Source organism: Aphelocoma coerulescens, chromosome 7 (genome assembly GCF_041296385.1).
Source record: "Aphelocoma coerulescens isolate FSJ_1873_10779 chromosome 7, UR_Acoe_1.0, whole genome shotgun sequence".
NCBI classification, from domain to species: domain Eukaryota; kingdom Metazoa; phylum Chordata; class Aves; order Passeriformes; family Corvidae; genus Aphelocoma; species Aphelocoma coerulescens.
This window is the reverse complement of record NC_091021.1, coordinates 33,358,443-33,382,519: the sequence shown is the minus strand read 5'-3', so window position 1 is coordinate 33,382,519 and position 24,077 is coordinate 33,358,443. Positions and strand designations below refer to the sequence as shown.

Genomic DNA, 24,077 nt, shown 5'->3' with positions numbered 1-24,077 from the left:
TACCATTCCTTTATTGATGTTTCAGAGAGCAATATCCACAGCCAGTGCTGTCCCTGAGGATTTGGTACACATACATTTCACTATGAATGAGAATGAATAGAGATTTTGCATACTGTTGATGACATCATGCTTGGAATTCTATGTAAACTTTAGTGCTTTTTTTACATTTTATTAATATATTGAGAAAGGAATCTAAAAATCCTTGAGTGTAGGTTTTGAGCATTGTTTTGTGTTTGCATTTGCTGCCGTCAGTGCTTGCCAGCTCTGTGATAAAAAACCCTTCATCATTTGCCCCTTTACCTTCATCATGTCAATTATTAGATATTCTTGGTAGTACAAATATCATTTAGATGTGAATGCTGTGTTTTATTTTGACCATTGCCACAAAGAATTTGCAGACCTTTTCTTATTTCTTAAAGAAAGCTCAAAAAGCTTGACCCAGCCACACTGGGAAAGACTGTTTTAATTTCACCTGGGGTTGTAAATCAATATCCATTTACTATTCAGTTACTGCTTGCATTTCCCTGGGTAATAGTATAACACATGTAATGTCAGTGCAGTTTGGCATTTGTCCTCATTAGTATGGCAAAGGACACTTTTTTGCAAGAGTAAGCAAGCATCATGCCATATTTGTGACATTTCCTGCAGAACAAAGGAGGAAAGATGTAATCAGTTTGTGGACGAAGGGCGTGCAGCCCATCTGATGTGGGGCCTCCACCACTGAAATGAAATCTCTTGAAAAATTAGGCCATGTGGTATTCCATGGTATGTTATTGATTACAGCTGAAACAGGAAGGTAGGGGTGGCACAGTGTAGCTTTGGGAGTTCTAATTGATTTATTAATTTATTAGTTTAAAATAAATACATCATAAACATATATTCAATAATGTCAACAATTGAATTATAGGCCATAATGGTAACATAACAAATAATGCTTGGGATTATATGCACATATGTCCTTATACATGTTGCCCTATGCATTTCTAACCTCATATATAATTTATTTCTTGCCATTTCAAAGCAAAGTATCATATACACTAATTATACATTAGAATCCTACTTTATAGTTATTATCACCTATGTATGGCTTGGAGTTTGGCCTAAAATTCCAGTGCTTCTTGCAGGTTGTTGAGAATGTTGTGGGTACTTGAACTGAAAAGTAAGCCAGGGTTAGGGCAAATGTATCAGCTACACATCATTCTTTGCTCAGGGGATGGTGGAAAGCCTCATTTCCAGATTCTACCACATGCTGATAAGAAGGAAAAGCTGGTGACTGCTCCCCACTTGGTGGGTGATGTGGAAAGTGCTGCTGGTCTTGGCTGCCTGCTCATTGGAAGAATCAGTCTCACTCTTCCGAGGGTGGAAAAATACAATTTTAATTTATGTTTCATAACTTTGATGTTAAAACAATGTAGATGAATTCTGGGAGAACGGGAAGCATGACTGATGTAATAGTTAAGCAGACCCTTTGGAGGAGCCCTAAGGTCACCTAAGAGAGTTCTTTGGAGCTCACAGTAGTCCTTCAGTTCCCGGCCCCCGTGCCGTGCCATGGCATTAAGCACACCCTGTCTTTGTTATCTATGTCTTGAAAAAGCATTTTGTGCTCTGGAATTGCTTTGTCACACCAAAGACAAGTTTAAACATTCATAAGTTTTTTTTTTTTTTTTTTTTTGTACTAATAATAGATCTTTGTATCTCCATGTGAAGAGACTGTCTCCTGCTTGAGTCAGAGACTGGGCTGTTGGTTTGTTTTCTGACAGTGAAGTGCAATTAAAACTCATCCCTTTTGAAGTTTGCTGGTGAGAGAGACCCTCTGGCTTTCCAGGTTCCCTTTAGACTGATTACATAAACTATTTATTATTTGGGAGAAAGTGTGATAGAGATTTGGACTTTTTTTTTTTTTTTAAGTGTTTGTATTAGGAACATCTCTGTTGCTCTCTATATAGTAACAGAATCCTTCAGGGGAGGAAGAGGGAGTCCTTTTTGACTGAGTTACATGCTCTGCAGAGGGCCTTTTAGTGATCCCAGTGTGCCCAGGTGACTTGGCAGCTGTTGAGGAGGCAGCTTGGCAGCTCCTGGAGGAGCGGGAGGCAGTGGGAAGCATGTGAAGGTAGGGATGGGGAGCAGGGTGGGAGCAGAACACAGCAGGTGCTGGGGAGGATGGTCACCAATCACCTGGACTGAAGAAGGGTCATTGTTGGGATCCAGGAGACAGATGGTGAGTTGCAGAGATGGGCAAAATTAATATTTAACAACACAAACTCAGCTCAGTTTGGGCCAGCCATGACTTCGCTCCTGCCAACACCATCTGTAGCATTCCAGATACACATCCCTACCTTCTCAGCCAAGAGGAATGAGGCTCAGCAGAGGAGAGGTAAAACACTGTGAGACACCAGGTTCTCTGGAAAGGGAAAAAATGGCATGAAAAAGGCAGTACCAGTAATTCCAGCTCCTGCAGGAGTGTGGAGGAACTTCTGGCTGGTTCACAGAGGAAGCTGAGGAGAGGGCAGAGGAGTGGAAGGAACCCTGCAGCTTTTGGGGTGGGAGAAGCAGCTTGTTCTGGGATTGCAGTAGAATGAGTGACCAAGGAAGGACAGAGCTTCCTCCTGTAACAGTGAATATCTTTTGACTCAACACTGTACAGTGCAGGTGGAATGAGAACATTTTAACATCCCAGAGGAGGAAGGACTGTAAGTAAAGGGGAGTGGGCACAGAATAGCTGGTAGAAATAATATATGGAATCAGGGCAAAGTTTTAGGGTCAGAATTAGCAATATGCATTCTTGGGAAAGATTAGGAACACGAATCAGCTGAAACTCAGTTACTAGGCTGGGAATTGGGTTAAAATATTTCTACCTAATAAACCAAGCACTGAAGAACCTGTTGTGAGATTTTTTTTTTTTTTTTTTTACTTTCTACAATAGATTCAGAAGAAGATCAAAGTTGCAACATCAAAACCAACAAACTTTTCCTTGAGCTGTAAGATTACTGCTGCTTTTGGTGAAATCCTTGAAAGCAGGGACAGAACTGTTGTGACAATTTTGCAACCCCCTCTTCTCAGCTGCGCAGCTGGGGACAGTGCATTTGGGTAAAGTGGAGGAAAGCTGCCTGCTGACTTCTATTATTCCTTTCTTAGGAATGGTAAAAGAGGAAAAGACTTGTTCCTAGGAAAGCTTTCTTCTGGGAAAGAAAGCATAAAACCACAGTATAAAATCTTGCATAAAATAAATCTTAAGTAGGGACATTTTAGCTGTTAAAGTGCTGTGTAATGAGAAGGTAGCCCAGGATGGGCACCTTTCTTTATGCACAGTGCTGGTCTATACATGAAGCCATCTAATCAGATATATGTGTCCTTTAATTAGGGTCTCGTGTCCAGTGTAATAGCAATGAGCAAATATGAAAAGAAATGGAAAAGGAAGGAGCTTTATTTACCTTACTGGGAAGCCTTTATCATATAGAAATGATCTGAATTTAAATTTCTATCATCTGTCACAATTTGCTGCTGCTGTAATTAAAATAACACCAAGGACACGTACAGTGAGCCTGGCTAGGCGTGCTCCGTGCTCCTAATGACTGTCAGATGGGAAGGCAAGGGGTACGGAGAGGGCAGGGCTGCGGGAAGATCCGGAGGGAGATGGTGCCAGATGGCCGGGCTTATTTTATTAATTTAGATCTCCATTATGGCATTTCTTTTCTTCATTTCTCCAAAGGATGAGTTAGTTTAATGGGAACCATTTCACAGCCACGGGATGACGTGTTTAACCCTCTGGAGCCCACAGCACTGCAGCAGAGCGCGTTTGTCACTCGTGTGTCCCAAAGCCGGACGCCTCTGCTCCAGCCCGGGGCTTGGCCCACAGCAGCCGTCCCTCGGCTAATTCATTGCATCCTGCTGTCCTAAACCAGTTCCAGCTTCTTGGCAGCAAAATAGTGCCAAGGCAGCGTTTTGAGCTGGTTCTCTCCTCTTTCATCCTCACCTGCTCGGGACACAGCCGGGCTGTCCGTGCTGCTGGACATCGCCACTTTGGGCTGATCTGTTACACCCGCAAAAACTTCTTGTTATCAGCAGATAGCCCCACTCTGCTTCTTCTTCTTCTTCCAGCTCTGGGGTGCCTCGATGCCCAGAAAGCACTGGGTGAGAAGCACTGAGCAAAGAGAGTTTAAAGGATTTTTTCCTCTCGGGTTTGGTCCCCACAGCCGCGCTCAGTTCGTGCGGGATCTGCCGCCTCCCGGTGGCTCCTGCCAGGAGCTGCACACAACCGGAGCTGCTGATTTTGGGTGGTGTTTAGAGATAAAACCAGGAATATCGCCTTCTGAAAATCTGTTTGGCACAGCCTAAAGCATCTGCGTCCAGAGCAGGGTGTTTTAATTTCTTCCCTTTCTCGTGTCCACTGTGATAACAAAGGAGCTTTGATTTTTCAGGTCTTCTGCTTTATTAGTGGTTATTGCATTAGTACTGGCAACAAAATGAGCTTGTCTTGTGTGATTTGGTGAAGAAAAAGCCCACTAAACTTAGGAAGAATTTCTCGATCCTGACTATGCATCCTGTATAAAAAGCCTGTTAAACAATTCATGAATTCATTCAGAAATCTGTATCACATTTAGGTCATTCTTGGATTCCAGTACAGTAGCTAGACTCATTTTGATCATGACTGAACAAATAGCAAGATGCATTTCCACATACTGTGATTTTAGTGACACATGCAGGAAAAAAATCCTGAATTCATCCCAAAAATTTGTGGTACACCGTTGCAGGAAAAAATAAACAAAAAGCTCTAAATAAAATGCCATGCAGAGGATGAAACCTGACATGATAGCACAAGGAATAAGGCATAGCATTTTCAGGATTCTGAATTGATAACTGGAATTTTGAACATCTCTATCAATACTTTTCAAAATATCTTGTATTGTGATTCCTAGATTTTTTACAAACTATGCCAATTTGTAATGGTTTTCCAGTGCATCCCCAAGGATTTGACAGGTGGAGGAAAACTGCATTTCATCAGCCCAAGGCTGACAGTGACACAACTGACTTGTTGATAACAAAGTGATTTGCGCTGTCACCTCTGCTGGGCCTGCAGTGTTCAGCTCTGCTGGTGACAAGGCCTGTGCTTTGCTGAGGGGAAAGGCAAAGATAAGAGGTAGGGATGCCTGGGAGGAATCAGAGAGCCTTTGGAGGGTGTGTGGGGTGATGGAGAAATCAGGGATCTCATGTAGTCATTGAACAATTGAGTCCTTGTGCCAAGTGAGACACAAGGGAAATGTTGGTGGAGCACAACATTCTACCTCAGATTATTCTGAAGCCTTATACATATGCTGGATATTAAATATTAGGTAAAATATTAGATGAGATTAGGTTAGATTAAGCATTCAAAACTTGTTAGGCTATCAAAATGGAAGTCTTTGGGTACTGAAAACACACATTTTTGAGGAAGATGCATGAAGATTAGAGGCATGGTTTTGACAAGGATCTCAAATTTTGAAAGATATTTGCAAAGCTTGTCCAGACTGTTGAAGCTTTGTTGTCATTTTAGACCTTCTGAGAGCTCACAGCTTTCCTTGTTAGACTGACAGCACCGAAATATTGCCACTGCTTCCTTAGTCCTTCCCTAGCACTCCAAAATTGCTGGGTATTTTCCAGGTGTTATGTTAAAATAACTGTATGAATGCTTTTTGTCCTACCTTTACCCAGTACTTGAGTTCTGTGTTTTCATTCCTTCTGTTTTACTCTCTTTTCCTCAGTGCATTTTGTCTTAATACTTAATACTGTTAATATTGTACCAGGTCTAGAGAGAATGAGCTCATGATTGAGAGTGAAGTAGACGTTCAAAATTATACAACATACAAAATTGTGTAAAAATATTGAATGATTTATTTAGGGATATGAGTACATTACAGCAGTAATCTAATTCCCTGTGTCTTCCTAAGCAGCTTTCAGAAATATTTTTTTATTTCTTTGGGTTTCAAATTGCTGCTAAAATAATGAAAATGGATGGAGCTGATGACAAATCATCATGACAATGTTTGGTACCAACAGGGACTTTTGCTGGAGTGTTTTAATCAGGAACAGGGTCCCAGTGGCACTGGCCCACTTAGACCTGCAGATACAAATTAGAAAAGAATTATTGCTATTTCCTTTGTTTGTACTGGTGTTGCAACAGTTTAAATTAACGCTTTTATCAAGAGTAATAAATGAATCTAACTGAAAGCTCTGTGGTGAGGTGGCAGGCAGGCTGCGAGCTCGCTTGGGTATTTTGCAGCCCGTGGGCTGATGTTCCTCAGGGGGAAGAAGGCACAGGGACTCCCTTTAGGCACCTGATTGCTGCATGTCAGCACCCAGGAGTTTCCTCCCAGCCCAACCAAACACAAAACACTCAGCAGGAAGGGTTGGGGGCCTCCAGATGACCTTTAGAGAATGAGTGTTAAACAATAATAACTTACCCTTCTTTGCCCTACACAGACACGCAGCTCTCTCCTGAGGGAGCCTGGGGAACCCATGTTGCATGTGCAAATTAAGCAATGTGGATGTTTCTGTGAAATGGAAATCCATGAAAAATTTGTCTTCTGAGAAAGAGCTAAACCTTACTTTGCACATCAGTGTCAGAAGTTTTATGGATGTAGCTTGAACCAGACTTTAGAAAAAGGTAATGAAACAAAACCAAAGCAAGCACAGAATCAGAAACAACATTAAATGGTTATTTCTTACAATGAAAATCAATATTGGTCTGGTAAGTGGGTTTCTATTTTCAAGCCTTCCTTCTGCCTGTGGGGACTTCACTACTGCTGGCATTTAGCATTAGATGACCTGGCAGTCTGCATTCAGCCCCACTGGTAAATATAACCTCCTGACTCTGAGGAGGTTGGGTCAATTCACAGTTTGCTGGTTGGAGCTGTCATTAATTACGGCTGCAAAAGCAATGGCAGCTGACAATATAAGCCAAATAAGCACCAGCTGTCTTGGAAGTCATAATGCAGGAAATCTTTATCTCAGGTTGTGTTTCTCAGCAGCACAAATAATTACACATTAATTAGTACTATTTGTCATTTAATACATGGGACATGACCAGAAGACATAGTAATGTCTGACATATTTTTTTTCCAGGATGATTTTCTGTACAGTGTCTCTGTTCTAAGTGGAATCCTTTGCACTGTCTTGGCAGTAATCAAATTTATGCTGGGAAAGGTCCTTACAAGCAGAGCACTGATAACCGATGGTGAGTGTGACATTGATCCTGCTGCTTTCATAGACTCTTCCAGGGAATGTTGTGGATGCAGAGGATAAGAGTGACCCCTGCACAATGATAGCTGTGAAAGAGCATTGAAATTAGGCAGTCACTAGGAAATGGGAAAAAACCCAAACCCCACAGCAGTCTGTGGTACCACTGGCTTCTAGCACAGATAGCTCAGCTGGAGTGACTCTGGTGGAAGTCAAACAGTGAATGTGTGGATAGTAAGCAGTAACAGAGAGTTAGAGGTAGAGCAGATAATGAATTAGAGGTGTATTAGTCAGAGGTTAGGCTGCAGCAGGGGGATATGACAGCAGTTCTCAGAGCTCTGGTTAAGTCACCTCCATCTTCACTGCCTGTGCCTGGTGAATGGTAAATCCTGACAGTTTAAATGAAGCAAAGTCTGCTGTAGAAACGCTGCCTGCCTTGAGCAGGGATCATCACCGTCATCCACAGGTACCCCCATAGGTGACATTTGTCACCACAGTGCTTTCCCTGCCACTCAGCAGAGCTGCTGGAGCATGGCAGGTGTGAAACAAAGCCTTTCCCTGCCCTGCACTCCTCTGGCCCTGCTGGTGTTTGGCACAGGTTGAATCTCCTCCACTGCATCCTTGGAACACCTCACTGCCACCACTGTATTGGCCCAGGTGTGTAGCAGCTGACTGGTTTTGGTTTTAAAGGAAGTTTAAAATCAGTCTTTAAAAGTAGCTCCAGATATTCCTCTTACTGACAGGGCTCAAGCTTCTGAATCCTCAGAAATCCTGGGGATCTGTCTTTCAAACGAGTGAGGCCACAGTGATGGCAGAAGTTTCACAGCCCCCTACAAATCTCTCCCAGTTTTTATCTGCCAGCACAGGACAATTTGAAATAGTCTGTAAACAGACACTGTAGGGTGTTCATGATTCATGGGTCGTGGTACCTAAATTATTTTATTCTTTGCTAAAGATTTCACTTTAAGGAAATTCAATTCTCAGCTTACTCTAGAGATACATACAATTTACTTTATTTTAAGCAAATTAAACATACTCAGCTTTTTTCTTGATGATGTGTGATAACACGTATTACGAGTATCTCTATCATCCCACTTACAGAAATGCTTCATGAGTACTTACATTTTAGATCTAAAAGAAGCAAAAAAGGCATCAGAATAGCAGTGAGGGGGTTACAACTAAGCTACTGCCTTCCTGCATTTGGGATTCTCTCCCAACAGACCTCCAGCTCAGAGATCTTATTCTTTCCAATGGGCTCTGCCACTCTAGACATTTTGAAACAGAAATATCTCCAAGAGGAAAAAGAATTCTGGAAAGGATGCTGGGAACTGCAGCCCAGTGAGTCTGACCTCCTTCACTGCCAGGATGTAAGTGGGTCATGTTGACCATTTCAGAACTGTGCCTGGGCAGGCAAATGATGAATCCTCCCTTTAAAAAAATGTAGCTGAGTTTTGAAACAGAGCAGTTTATTTAGACAAAATATTAGCTGGAAATTCCTACATAGCTCCAGCTCTGAATTGTTCTCCTTCATGACAGAGAAATCTCTTTCCCCATAATTACATCCTCATGCTAATGATACTGCTTCTGAGCTGGAGACTGCTCATCCTTTGATTGAAAAAATTAGGGAAAAAGGTATAAAATTACCTCAGCCTGGTTTTTATCTCTCTTCTCTCCTTTAGAACTACTTTAGAAAATGTAGGAGGCTGATCTTAACATGTGTGGTTAAATATCTGCTTTCACCAGATATATTTACATACATACTTGATTTATTAACAATCAGGAAAAGACAATGTGATTCAGCAGCTGAGACAGATTTAGCAGTCCCTTGCATATCTTTTTTTAGTGTTTTCTGTTTCCTGCTAATTTACCTCCTGTGATCCCTGGCTCCAGACCAACAAACTGTTTTGAATAAAAGGAGCATGAATTTTTCTTCCTGAAAAATAGGTTTATTTTTAGAACAGCAAATTCTCTCTTATGCATGTCAACCTCTATTAACAATTTTTTTTTAGAATAATTTTGTTTTAGAGTAGGGCTTAACAACAATATCACTTTAAAGCCTAGATGTGTGAACCCTAATGAGGCAAAATGTCATTTGTACAGGTTGTTTATAGCAAAAGCTCTTGGCCTTTAGGATAATAAAAATAGACATTTCCTGCCTTGAATTTTGTGACATCTCAGAGGACAACTCTGTGACAGTGATGTCAGCCAACTTTCCTGTAGGTTTTAGGTACCTGTTTCCTACCCAGATTTAGCCACCTGTTTTTTCCTGTGCTGGCCCTACACACAGAACAGTGTCTGGATTAATACCTGCAGCCATTCCATGATTTCCTGCCACATCAGCAAAGAAAGGTTTGGCTGAATGAGAGCCAGGAAGGGAAAAAAATTTCCTTTGCAAGTAGCTTTTAGATCATTTGGAACCATCAGCCAATAATGGCATGAAAATATTTTATTGTTTTGCATATTGTGCTGATGGATTCTGACTTAAGCTGGAGCAGGGGAAGTAACAGTGGTTTAAATTCTAATTAATTATTTATATTTTATATTCTTTGTATCTATAGACACAATAGAACATGTGCTAGCAGTATAAATTAATAAATAGACAAAGACTGGGTGTGAGAGGTGTGGATCAAAGGACATACTCAGGAACAAGTGTCAGGTATATTATTGTTGGCAGTCATGGGGAATTGGAAAAACCTGGCTAAGTCCTGTAAACAGCAGCTGGATAGAGCTGACTCACCAAGGAATATAGAATATTTCAAGTTTGATACTTCATTTGTTACCTAGGTTAAATAGCATGGATCTACCATTCTCAGTGACTTTTTTTTTTTTTTTTTTTTAGAACAACAGGGGTGTCTTTTGGGTTACTGTGAAAATAAAAATCAGAAAAAGGGAATTTGGAGTTAGAAAACAAGGAATGACTTAAAAACCCCCAAATCAATAATCGGCCAAGCAGGAGTTGGATGAAAAAGGGCATTAATTTTTCCAAAAGCTCTGTGAGAATTTTGAAGGGACAGGCTTGGAGAAAAACAGAAAGGATTTAAAAAAGAAAAAAAAGGAATCTAAAAGGATGTTCATTAAAATTGTGAATAGTAGATAAGAAGCTGCTGTGGTATATCTAAAGCATAAATGGAAATATTACTAGGATTATCCTGTGTGTCTTCAGCAATGTCTACAGCTCTAAACAATAGTGCCAAGAATGTAAATAAATATATGGAATGGGATAAAAAGCTCCAAGAGAGGCTCTTTGACAGGTTACTGTGCAAAACCATTTTCCTTTCCATGAGTTCCTGCGCTTCATCCTTTAATTATTTTTTTCCCCCCTTCTAGGTTTCAACTCTCTTGTAGGTGGAATAATGGGATTTTCCATCCTTCTTAGTGCAGAAGTGTTTAAACACAATTCTTCTGTCTGGTTCCTGGATGGCAGTATAGGAGTGTTAATTGGACTCACAATATCTGCCTATGGAATCAAGTGAGTATCTCCTGGGAGCAGGCAAGGCAGTGTGTCCAGCAGCTGGGCTGGCCCTGAGAGGTAGGAAGTCACAGCCTTTAAGGGCTTAAGTAATTCCAGTGAAATTAGTCCCTGGAGTTTATTAGATTAGCAGCCAATACTGGAGCAGAGTGTGTGGAAAGGGTTATAAAAGACCGTGTCCCCCACATCAGCTGGAAAGCAGCCAGGAATTAAAAAGAAATCGGAATAATTTTAGATTTTTGTATACTTGAAATGACCACAAATGATGGATAAAATCAGTCCTCATTACTTTTGGGGCACATTTCTGAGCACTGCTTTTCCACAGGAAGTCTGGATTAAAGCAAAGGTGCCCAAGTTTAAAGAAGGATCTTGCTATTGATTTCTGTCCCAGCCCTACCTTTGGCAACTTCTGAACTGAAGGTTCCTGCTGGTGTTTCAGATGTTGCTTCTCTTGAATTTTAAGATGCTTTCTTGATTCACACCAGAAACAGACTAAAAAAATCAAATTAAGCTCTGCCATGCACTTAATTGCTGCCACAATTTCTCTTGACTGCATGGAATCTAACCCGAATTTTGCACTTCATTTCTTATGGGTTATCTGCCATAAGAGAAAGGGGGAGATGTGGAGTGTCTTAGTTGGAACTGTGCCCATTGAGAAGCAGCCCTTGGCCAGGCTGCAGGCAGCCCTCACCTGGAAGCTGTGTGGGGTTTTCTTTTTCAACTTGGAAAATTCAATTAACATTTTAATGAGGAATACCCCTCTTGAATAAATCTCTATAATCACAATTTCCACTGTAAAACTAACAGTTCTGGAAAACTGTGGAGGCTGTTACTCCACCTGAGCTCTTTCTTATTAATGAATCTTTATATATTCAGTCCTGTGCCTGTGCCTGACCCCGTGTGCTCTCCCTGCAGGCTGCTCATTGACATGGTGCCGCGGGTGAGGCAAACGCGCCACTACGAGATGTTCGAGTGAAGCTGCCGCCCTCTCCCTGCAAGGACTGTCAAACCACAGCATTCTACGTCTTGGCAAGTGGTGCCAATGGTATTTTCCTGAATATGCAGTTTGTTTCCCGTGGTCTGTTTCTGTTGAAATTTGTTTGAATGGGAAATCTCTCTGTAAATCTGGCATATTGTGCACACTGCTTGCAATTCAGCCAAACAGCGGCGTTTTGGTTTGGTTTTTTTTTTTATTTATTTCCAGTATGCTATTGATTCCTGTGACAATAGAAAACATGCAGTTTGCAGTTTGAACCCAGCTGCCATGTTGTATATTCCAGAGTGAAAGTGTTCTCAATGGTGTGGTAAGCCTGTGGGTAAAGAAGTGCCAGTTTCAGATTTGAGTTTTGGATTTTTTTTTTCCCCTGGCCTGTATTTTCCCAAACACATGCTGCAACAGGAGTACAATCCTTGCTAACCTCTTCGACTGAGAGTATCTTACATAGAGTCTGGACACCAAGAGCTGTGTTGCTTAAAACACTTAAGTAGCTACTTCCACCCTCTTGTTGAAATAGACAGCCAGAAAGAGCAGGTACGGCCTTTTCTATGATCAGAGAGATATTGCATTTTAACCCCAAATTAACCAAAACTATACCTCTTCAATTTAAATTCTATTTTTTCTTGATGAGACACTGTTCGTAGCTTTGCATGGACCAAACAAGCACACACAGTATTACTGTACAGACCAAAGCCAAAAAAGTCATGCAGGGAAGAGGAGCTGCTCAAGGAATGGGATTTTCATCTCCTATTTTACCATATGCAGCTGTACCAGCGTGTGTGACGTTGTGGTTGCTCTGTAGTCTGACAACGGCACAGCAGTGGCTCAATCTCGTGGTGAGATACAGATCTATTTATTAGATTTAGATTGTCCTGTAAAGTGTTGCTCACTTTCCATCACACATCTTATATATTACTTAATAGCAGGTTAAATGATCAAAGAATCTTGATGTATAATCAATAAAACTGGTATCTATTTTATACAGTATCTGTAAGTAACATTTGAAAACTATTTCCAGAATGTATCATAGAACAAAGTCTTCCTGTATAGCAGCCTATTAAACTGGATTCTCTGGCTATAGCCATTTTCTCTTTATTTTATGTATTCCAGGTCGGTTTTCACAACAGAGAATCAGTGTTGTTGCTTCTGTTTATCACAGGTGAATAAAAAATATGTCAGTCAACTGCAGAGATTGAAGTAAGATTGCAGTAAGTAGCTGAGTAGCTAGAAATGCCCATTTCCACTACAGAACAATAGACTAACAGATATGAGAGTAGATGTACAATTAGACTGATCAGTGAGGGCTGTAGAGTGGGGACACTGATATTTTCACAGGTGTGATGTTAAAACTGTATTTCCCATCATCTGTGACTTGATCAGGTCCTTAAGGATCTCTAGTAAAAGACAGCTCCCACTGATAGGTGTTGGAAGAGACCCCCCTGCAGTGGTTTCCCTGACCTGACAGTACCCATATGGGGGGCACAGTATTGGAAAGAGAACATGCCTTGCTACAGGATTCCTCATGGCAAAACTGCTGCTGCAGTTTGTTTTCACATATTTTGGATCAATTAAGTTTGTGTAAGTATTTGTATGCAAAGTGTTGTTCATGCTGATGCTGCTTGTGCCTTGCTGTCACAGGATGGTGTCACTCAGCTGTAAGGTGCCAAAGGAGCTACTTCAGAGGAGCATTCAGCAAGGACTCCAGAAGGACTGGAGAGTGTAGGAGCGCTCACTGTACTCAGCACAGGTGGATTTTTAAATATCAAATGCCACCCCAAGACCCTGTCTTCCTGCACAAGACCCTAATGTCTTATACTTTTGCTTTTCCCATTATGTTTCTCCTCTCACATCAGTTCCATGAAGGCAGCTGTGGAACTGGTATTTCCTCACTGATTAAGTGTTTATCAGGCATCTTCAGCCTCAGAATCATAGACCCAGGGCCTGAATCTAGCAATATTAGACATTTCATGGGTTTGTTAATTTTCTTGGTACTGTTTACCCTTTTCCACCTCCCTGAGGGCTTTATTCCCACTCCAGTCCCATTACTAGGTTTGAGAATGACACTTGGGAACTACCCAGAAGTGTTGCTTCCCAGGACCATGCAGTCCAGCAGCCTGTCTGTAGCCCACTGCTGCAGAAAACTGAGAAGGGACATGGCTGAACTCCTGATCCAACCTTTGCCACACCAAAGTCCTCAACCACTGAAAGTATGCAGGATACTCAAACCAACACCCAGCTCAAGCATTAAATAATTCTGTTAAAATGCTGAGTGTAAACAGGAGCACAGATGTGCTCAGGCATGAAGGAAGGTTAAACACTCAGTTAATGAAGTTTCACAGTTCATTCTGGAATTCTGGAATGCTCCTAGGATGTTTCTAAGTACAGACACCTGAAAAGGAGCTGTGGTTTAACAAGTTAATCATACTCTTATCAGATTAGTTTAAACCAATTGCAGAAAGTTTTCAGGTGCTTCAAAGCATTGCTAGTGTTAACAGGTAAATACAAGAAAAGAACAGAAATACTTGTGAGACTTGAAAAAGTCCAGGAAAAAATGATTCTCAGAAATGAAAGCAAACAGTGATAAAGCCAGCTGGCATTGGAGAGATTCTGTGTGGTACGTGACAACAGCAGAGAAAATCCATCTACTGTGACACTGCTCGAGCCAGCCACCCTCAGAGAGAAAAGTTTCTATAGGAGTTTTCTTTATTAAATGTTAATGCCAGTTGATTTTTTCCAACTATGAGATGGCAAGTGTGCTTCCAGCCAGGCTAAGTGAAGGTGGACTTTTCAAAAGCTGCAACAGCTCAAAAGCACTCGGACTAATCACCTGAAACTTGGCACTGGCCAACATAATAACCTGTCCGGTGATCACAGCAGCCCTCAGCACTGCCAAGGGCTCTTTGTTGTGCACAGGATGTGAGGAAGGAGCCTCAGCACTCACACAAGGAACAGCACTGGCCAGAATGAGGCTGCAAACTGACACTTATTAAAGTCTGGCCAGGCTTACAATTGCAAATTAATCCCTGAAAGTGACTGTGACACTGAGCAGATGCTTTGAATCTGGCCATATTGTTCAGCAGAGAAGGGAGCTATCAAAAACTCTGTCAGGATTACACCAGCTGCAGTCTTGAATCCCCAGCCATAACCCACATACACCAGGTAGGCATGGGAAATGATAATGTTCACTTTTAGCTAAAAGCCAGATTTTTCTGAATCCTGGTAGTCATTAAAAAATCACCAGACTAACATCTGCTGCTTATTTATTCCATTTTACTTCTAGCTATAGTAGGCAAACCATAAATAAGCATCATGGTGAGGCTCTTTTTCAACCATGGTGGAAAAGAGCCTCAAAAGACACTCCCTAATGTTCCAGGAATGAACATGAAGCAAAGATCCCAGACAAGAAGCTCCTCAGATGTGGGCAAATTCAGCTGTAGGTACACCTGCAGCTGGGAATGTACCACAGAGGTGTTCACCACTGTCACTGCCACTTGTATTTCTGCAATCCCAGCTGCCTGGGAAAAAGTGTAGGCATTTCTGGCATTCTTTTTTGTGGGTCAGCTCATGGAGATGCTAGGCTATGGGAAAAGTGTTAACAGAATAGTTTTGGGTGGAAGGGACTTTTAAAGGTCATCCAGCCCAAGGTCATCCAGTCTATCTATTAAGCCTTAATAAATATGCAAACCAGGAATGTTTGTTCCCAACCTGACAATGCATTTTTCCTAGGCAGTCAAATAAAGAGCTAAGGAAATGCTGAAGCTCCTTGAGCAGGGATTATCCCTGGAATATACAAACTTGTGTAGATGTCTCACACACAGGTTGCACATAGTTTTGCTGTGCTAGCAGTGATTTCTCACCTCTCAGCCTGTGCTGTGTGTGCTGCCACTGAGAGGTGCTGTGAGAGAGCCCATCCCCGCCCCTCTGGATGTGTTTATCCAGGACCAGGAACTGCACAGGAGTAGCACACAAAAACACATTCCTGCGGCCTGGCATGTAGGGCCGGGTTATGCAATGTGAGAGCATAATTAATTCAAGTAACAGAACAGCCAGGGATATTTCCCTCTCCTGTTCCCCCCAAGACTGGGAGCTGCTGTTTTCCTTTAATCCACAGGATTGGTATTGGAGGTAGCACTGAACAGTTCCTGCTTTTTCCCTGTTTAGTGGGATCAGCTGCCCAGTGTGGTGGGCACAGCTGCTCCAGAGCCTCCAGCCCACTCACCAGGAGCTGCAGAAGGGAAGCTCAGTTTAGGTCCTGCAGGGACTGACACCAGCACCAACATGCAGCTGCAGGCAGGCTCAAAGTACATCTTCTTCAAAGTTAGTCTGGCAAGTAACTAGCAAACATCCCATTTTGTCAGCTCCCACTGCTGGCACCAAACCCAGCACCCTTCTGAACTCACCTCTTGCTGACACAGGCTGTAGGGATTATTGTCACCCTTCACCTCACCACGGAGAAAGGAGTGGAGGCAACAGGACAAGTGACAATGCCAGACTCCTCTTACTGGGCAGACCCATGGGGCAGAACCCAAGCCTGCAGCACAGCCTTGGGCTGATCACATCAATTCCACCCTCCTATGGAGGTGGGGAGGAAATTAAAGCCAAGAGGGGGCTCTAGGGATTTGGCAGCTTCCCTTCCAAGATCCCCTGTATTTACACTGGAAGCACCAGCTGTTACCTGCCGAGCCACCAAAGGCTCTCACCTCAGGACATTTTCTGTGGAGTTTTCACTCTTTCAGCATTTTTGTCCAGCACTGGTTTGTTCTGATGTTTCTCTCCTCACAAAGGCGCAGGAAGCTGATGTCTCCAGCCAGGCAGTGCTTCCCTGAGATCCTGCAGGAGCAAGGACCCCCAAGCCAAGGCTCCAAAGCAAAGCAGGACACACAGTGAGACCCAACAGCTGGAGTCTGTTCTGTGCAAACTCTTCCCAGGTTTTTTTGCTACAAAGATTTACTGCTAGATTTTAGCTGAATGCAATCTCCATAATCAATAAAAGAACAATTCCAGACAAGCATAAACACAAATTCAGGGGAGTGTGAGGCAACAAAGTGGGTGCTCCAGCTCTTGCACACTGAGGGAAGTCTTTTGAGAGTGGCACAAAGTCCCAGCAAAATGTTTCCATCTGTGGACTCTCTACCAGCTGGAGTTTGACTAAACCCAGTCTAAACATGTGAGAGTTAAAGTATTCAGTATTTAAGCTCCCCCAAATGAGCTTTCCAATACAGCTGCATGGCATATTTTTGATTCCAAGTTCCGATTTTCGTAGATTTTTTTTCCATCGCGACTGCAACACAGCCCACATCTAACTCTAGCTGCTCACCATTTTACAGATGTCTCTTCAGCTTTTTAGATATCAAAGCTGAACAACAATTAAGGGAATGAAACAGGAAGGAAAACGTTTCCAAAAATAGGCAGAACAAGAGCCTGAATGAGCAGTGTCCTCCACTAATTCACTTTGATGGTAGGAAACATTTGGAAATTGTGGTATGTTGAATAGCAACACAGAACCAACAACATTTTCACCCATTTTCATCCAAGGAGAAGTATGCCAAGGACCATAAAAAGGGGCAACTGGTGAAGGATATTCACATCATTTTCCTCACTGAAACAGCCATAAAAGGCTCTTGCAGCAGCACTGCACAGTGGAAAAACCACCCTCTGCATCCACAGCACACTGAACTTGCCAGGGAATAGACTGGATATCCAAACCCATGTCACAAACCCTTTCTCAGCCTGCAGGCATCTGTTTGACATCTTTATGCTCTTGCTTACGAAGGTGTGTGTCATTAACTGGGACAAGGACAATACAAGGCATCTCAAGCTGATAGTTACAGACTTCTGTACTCCACTGATTCTACAGTGCTCAGTTAAGTGTGGCCACAATAAAAACAAAAAACTAAAAGCTCAGCAAAGAACAAACTTGGAAAAAGGTAATGCTGGGAAAAAAGTGAGCTGTTGCTTCTCTCCAGTGTAGTTGTGTTTTTTTTTTTTTAAAGTACATAGCAACTGTGCTACAACTGGATATTTTTTTACCAGATAAAGGAGCTAGTCTTCATTTGGTTTTTTTTACTATTATTTTTTCCACTGCATACTCCTCCTGCATTAATTGCTCCATTACTCTTGGACACCTCCACCAAAACCTCTCCACATTCCCAGCAGCTGACAACAGAGAGCCCTTCCCTCAGTCTTGGCTGGGCTAACAAAACCTGAGGTGGGCAGAAAAACCTGTCAGCAGAATGGGTGCCCCTGAAATACCCTGACAGCTCCCCTGGAGAAGTTTCACTCTGGACATTTGCATTTATTTAGAGCTGCCAAGGTGATTTCATGTGGCACCTCTCGAGTGCACTGAATGCACACCCCAGTTCCACATGGGCCAAAGCTTCGTGCCTGAGCCCTTGTTCCACATGCAAATGTTTCATTAGTTCCTGAGTGCTTTGCATGTTAAATTGGATCCTGGAAGAGAATATTCTCTAAAGCTGCTATTTTATCACTGTGTAGCTTTATCTTTCAACTTCATAGTGTATTGTGTCAGTAAGTCTTGCAGGCCTGAGAACCACTGTGCAATTCCAGTCTCCCTTTCTCCCAAATTTACAGTGTGCTGTAAATTCAGTGAGTGCTGTAATTGAGTGTGCTGTAAATTTATAGGAAACCAGGAATTCCTAACTACTGCTGTGGCAGAACTGCCTTCCTGAAGGGAGGCTCGATGTAATTCATTATCCAACTCAGGCTGAAAACAAAACAAAGCAAACAGGTCATTACTCACCTGTTGTTCTTCTGGCTAAGGTGGGGACTTACCTGTGCAGAGGTGGGGCAGCAACAGAAACACCCAGCTGCAGAGTTGGAAGAAGCAGCCACACAAATGCAATTTGGGATAAAAGGCAGCTCATGGCATTCCCATTTAAGCACAAAGCAATTATAAATCCAAATCACACAAGAAAAAAGTTTATTGAAAAATAAATTCTCCCTAGTTTTTTTCTACAACAGTGAAAACAAAGCATTTTTCTATGCCATTAAAGTACAGACATTTACTGTTCTAAAAAAAAAAAAATTAAAAAATTCCCATCTTATTGAACCCCAGGAACTTGGCAGTATCTGAACCACTGCGTTCTGTTCTGTTTGAATCCAACTGCTTGAACGTAATATAGTGGAACACAACCATTGAAATAAAACAAAGGATCAACCTATTAGGGAAGAATTCAAACCAAACACCCCATAGTACCAGCCTGACCCTGAAGTTCTTGTGTACATTTAAACTCCCTCACTGACTCCACATTATTGTTTGCAAAAAGCAGTATTTTATTTCCTGTGATTTCAGTAGGGTTTTTTTCCAATTTACACTGCTACAGGGCTTATTCAGACTCTGACCCTCTCCACCCATGAAGAGGGAGACTCCTCCAGGGAATGATGCAGACCAGAACCCAAAGAGTTGCCCCAAATTGCACTCTGAAGAATCTCCCTGCAGTGGTCAGCTCAGCAAGCTCAGGGGGATCAACGTCTCCAAGCCCAAATTAGCTTTGTAAATATTTCCTGATATTTTTCTTTTAGCTCTCTTAGAATCTTCAGGGTAACTTTTCTCACAAAATTTAGTCTCTTTATTCCTTTGGTAAAAACTGCCATTTCCTCCTCCTCTGCTGCATTCTTTGCAAAAACCAAATTAAACCCATGACTCCTTAAAAATATTTTTCACTGTCACTGTACTGCAACAGACCTGTTAATGAACATAAATTAGTTCTGGGTATTACACTATTAAAATTAACTGCCCTCAGACAGCAATTTAGCTTGATTTATCGTGTGCCTATTTGATACTTCAGACTACTTTGCAGCTGCTGGAGCCTGAGCCAGGTCGTGTTGCATGCACTGGGTGGCTCCAGGAAATGCCATGGCGTTATTTACATGCTCTCCTTAAAGCCAAGGATTTGGTGGTTCCTGCAGGCCCCAGGCTCTGCACTGACCCAGGGCTGGTATTTGCAGTGACAATACAGATGTGTTTTCCTGCACCAGAAGCAGCCACGTGCTTTGGTGGCCATGGGGACAGCAGGGTTCTCAGTGCTTCAGTCTGTGAGCCCTTACACGAGGTGACACATTCTGGTCCCATGCACAGACCACTTAAGTAAATGGCACCTGCACTGATCTGCCCAGCAGAGAGAAGGGTTTCAATCACTTGAGCACAACTATATTTTTAAAGCAGTTTCTGCATGTTGAGGGTGAAGTTATTACTCATTTTATTAAAACTTTGAGGACCTGGTTTTATTTACTCATTTAATAAACAGGTGGCTTAGTGCTCTTGAGAGAGGTCTGCTGAATTAAAGCACACTTTTGTGTGTTCCTAATTATATGAATATGCAAAGGATGACACCTATAAAAATGGATAGGTCCCAACGTGCAAGGCACATCAGCAATGGTTGCACTTTGTGGCTTTTCCTGGAAGAAAGAACAATGAATGATGCCTCACACCTGAGGCACTCAGGGATCCAGCCTCTGGTATTTTTCAGCACATTCCTACAGTAAACATTTTACACTTGATACATTGAGTGTATCAAGTACACATTCCATTTAAATATAATTATATTTGGAAATCATAAACTAATTTACAAAAAACCTCTATAGAACTGCTTGAAAATGTGTAGATGAGATTTAAGTCACTGCCCATAAAATGGTATGTTTTGATGTTACATTTACAGTGATATTATTAAAGCAGATCTCAATAAAATCCTCCATTCCCTGGCCTTTTCAGCCCCAATGAAAACATATATCTGTCAGTGCATTATTTCCCTTGACTTTACATCAATCACTACAACAATGGGGCCAAAGGAGAACTACAGATGGAAAGAGATCACAAGTGAGAAGCTGAAGGCATAGCAGCTGTAGGACAAACATTGCAAGGAAACAGCCATGCCAAATGTTAGCACCCCTGGAAAAAAGACTGGAAATCAGAAACTGGTAACTTCTGGTCTCTCTAAGAATAAACAAAAAAAGTGCCATCCCTCAAACTCCCAACTGTAGCCTGAACAGCAATTTAACCACGTTTTGAACTGATACTTTAATAATGAATCAGTAACAGCAACTTAGAGCTGATCTAAGTCATTGCAGCAAGAAAAACTGGCTGCTGATATGTGTACAATATGTCCTGTAAGTGTTCAGTCTTTATCATGTAAGATCCAGTGCTTCACACTTATTAAAAAGGGCGGGCTGATTTTTTAATTTTAAGAAACATTCATGGAGGAGTTGTGCTATCACTGAAGCCAGTGGGAGTCACGAAGTTAATTGGGCTTGGATGAGATTGTATCCAGCCTGATTCATCCCATTTAATTTATTTTACTAGCAAAATCTGGTCCTGAAATGAACTTTGAGCAAAAGACATACCTGAGAAAGCAATTTGGGTTTTGTTTATGTGAACAGTGCTGCAAACTCATAAATCAATTCAGATGGGCCACACACTCCTGAGAGGGGAGGGCATGTCTTTCACATCAAGGACAAATTGAGGATGCTGCCTAGGATTTTAAAGGACAGTGGTACAACATGAAAGCTTGATTTGGAGCTGATGATATCAAGAGAAATTTTCAATGAGTCTGAATTCCTGACAATCAGCAAGGTGCAAAAGCAACACAAGTAGCTGGGAGCAGAGTGGAGCTGGGAAGGTGCAGAGTCCTGGCTCTGGCTACAACCCCATCCCAAGTGAAATCTGATCAGCAGCTGTTTTGCAAATTATTATTGCAGAAAAGCAGTAGCATAAAAAAGAAAAGCCATCTGCAATAAGCTGAGCAGTCCCTCCCCACCGAGAGGTGATAAAAGGCCTGTATTCTCTGGTAGCACCAGGAACCGCCCCGGGTACGTCCATGCAGAGACATCTTTATCTGAAAAACCAACACCTCTCAAACCTCAGTGTGGATCCTCAACTTCCCTACCCATCAAATCAGATATGGCCATTCCTGGAGGTTTTCTGTTATGGTCTCCCTGGGGAATGTTAATGGCTTTCCTTTGCTCCCTGGTCATTGAACAGACATCCTGTCCCAGCAGGAGCTCTCATGCCGAATCACAGATTGTCAGTAAATTGCATTCTGCTTGCAGAAGCAATGTTTTGCAAGAATTATTAAAAGTTATAGTATCTTTTATCTTATTAAGCCTTATAGTCTTAGAACAGATTTCTCCACTACTTAAAAACATTCAAAATTTACACCAGTAAGTTGTAGAGTCATCAGCACACTTTACCTGGAATTAGTGTTCCATTATACTTGTTCAGACAGTGTCCATATTCCAAACACACATCCAAACCCCAAAGAAAGTAAAAAAGGCACATAAACATTAAATATTTGTAGAAACATAATCTGATATAAACAAGCAAACACACTGCTGCAACTATAAATTACAAAAAGAAACATAGAAACTAAGCAAAAAATGCAAAAAGCAACTCTATTTATACATGTGCAAATCAACTTGCATATATGAAATAAATGAGGTTTTTATTGGCATTTTAAACAGTGTGTATTTACCAACTTTACCTTTCAAAGGCAAGCCTTTTATGTTAATTTTAATAAATATGTAAATGCTTCTCTCAAGTTTTCTAATCCCGTAGGAATAAGATTTTTGAAAAAAACTAGGTCACATACAAAAATACAAAATTTTAAAACAAAGAATGTCTTGATATGAGAGATATGTTTAAAAGCTTGTAAAATGGTTTTGTATTCAACTTTTGACATTTTTTTCCCGTCAGTCGCAGAGCAATATATTCAAATGCAGTCATGCAAAAACCTGACTTCTGAGCAAAGGAAGCTGCAAGCTCTACTGTCAGACTGAAAACAGCAGCACGGTCCCCTCTCTGATGTCCTTGCTTGAGTGCAAGGATTGGACTACCCCTTTATTCTTCAACTAGGAAAGAAAACAGTTATGGAATTTGGACAGAAAGCCGCCCACTATTCTGTGGATATCTACTATAGGCTTTAGCAAACAATTCAGACTTTTCACTAGTCCCACATGGATTTGCCTGAGTGTTTATCTGCAGAAGGAGTCTCTGATTTTGCACTGCACGAGGGAACGCGGCTGTGTGACGGGGAGCGTGTGTGGAGCTCAGTGAGCAACGCTTACAGAGTCTATGCACTTACAGTTCTCATGATAGTCTCCTTTTACAGGAATTTAGACTGAAGCTGTAGGTCTTGACTCTTTATTCTTCAAGATAAATGAGTCTTCTCTATAAGTTTCAGTGGAAATAAGATCAGAGACCACTGACTCTGAAGCCAATTTGGATGTTCTGCCCTGGCTGAAACACAATCGGTGCTGCTGTTTCATTTTTGCCAGAATGCAGTAATTCAGTTCAGCAGACTAGAAACAGTGCTACAGCATGAAAAAACAGAGCTTATAATAAACTCTCCCTGCTGTGGTAAAGGCAAACTTAGCATTGAGCAAAGCACTAGACCAGAAAATCTTATAATAACAAATACCAAACCCCTCCCATCTTTAAAGGTTTAGAGGCAAAACCAAATGCAGTATGTATTGCCATGTGGGCCTTACAGCAGGGGAAAACAAGCAAACACGTATTTACAGCAAAGAATTACACTACAGCAAAACCCACATGTTTTGCATCCTTTAAGTGCACACACACAAATCTTTGTTTCCAACAGAATTCTGTAATATCCCAGTTCAAAATAAATTCCTGCCTGAAGAAGCTCAGGCTGAACTGGTGAAGACAAGTCCTGCTGTTGCCTTTACTTTCAGCACCAGCTGGAAGTTCATACGCTGTGATAGGCAGGATTTTCTAGTTGCACAAATATGCACAGGTATGCAGGGGATATTTTATATAAATACAGAATGAATTGTTGTGCCTGCTCAGACCCATTTCCAATTGTCCTCCCCCAGCTTTTCCAGGGTACTAAAACTATGGTAAACTGCATTTGTGCTGACTGAAGCAAATGCTGAGCTATGGCAACAGGAGGGATTTTCATACTGGTTTGCATTTGTTTTCTTTTCATACAAAAATTTTGCCTCCCATTAGAGAACCCAGCTGTTCTGTTTCTGGAAAATCAATCTGAAATACAGCAGATTTGCACATCATCAAACCCAGGTCCTGGTGACCCTGCTGTTCAACAGCTCCCCCAGACCCTTTTTTGGATACTGAACAACCTCCCAGGATTAGGCTCCTGTGTAGTGCAGAGCGATGTTATGGAGTGTTACAGGGTAACACTGTCAGGAGTATTGAGGCAGGAAACCAAATGATTGAAAAGGCTCATTCACTGCTTTTAAATTGAAAGTTAAAATGTAGACTGTTCTGGAGGATTTATCCATGGTAAAATAGCATCTCTCTTGCCTGGTTTTTGGTAGGTTACTAGGTCCATCAATATTCCCACACAGATTACAAGAACACTGCTTACAAGAAAATTCTGAACCAACCAGATATGTCCAAGAAAAGCA

The 24,077-nt window shown here is 41.7% G+C and overlaps 1 protein-coding gene and 1 long non-coding RNA gene across 2 annotated transcripts in view; one reads left to right on the top strand and one right to left on the bottom strand.

Moving 5' to 3' along the window:
- The window catches only part of TMEM163 (transmembrane protein 163), a 90,557-nt gene extending 77,696 nt beyond the window's left edge, over positions 1-12,861 (top strand). The window contains exons 6-8 of the mRNA XM_069021216.1: positions 7,099-7,210; positions 10,540-10,681; positions 11,597-12,861. Coding sequence (XP_068877317.1) covers positions 7,099-7,210; positions 10,540-10,681; positions 11,597-11,657 — 315 coding nt within the window. The 3' untranslated portion in view covers positions 11,658-12,861. The remainder of the gene's footprint in view (positions 1-7,098; positions 7,211-10,539; positions 10,682-11,596) is intronic.
- Positions 5,872-7,089, bottom strand: LOC138113197 (uncharacterized). The gene is made up of 3 exons (XR_011152042.1): positions 6,703-7,089; positions 6,438-6,527; positions 5,872-6,094 (listed from the first exon to the last, which is right to left on the bottom strand). It is a non-coding gene; the product is annotated as an uncharacterized lncRNA (long non-coding RNA).
- Positions 12,862-24,077: the final 11,216 nt, after the last annotated feature.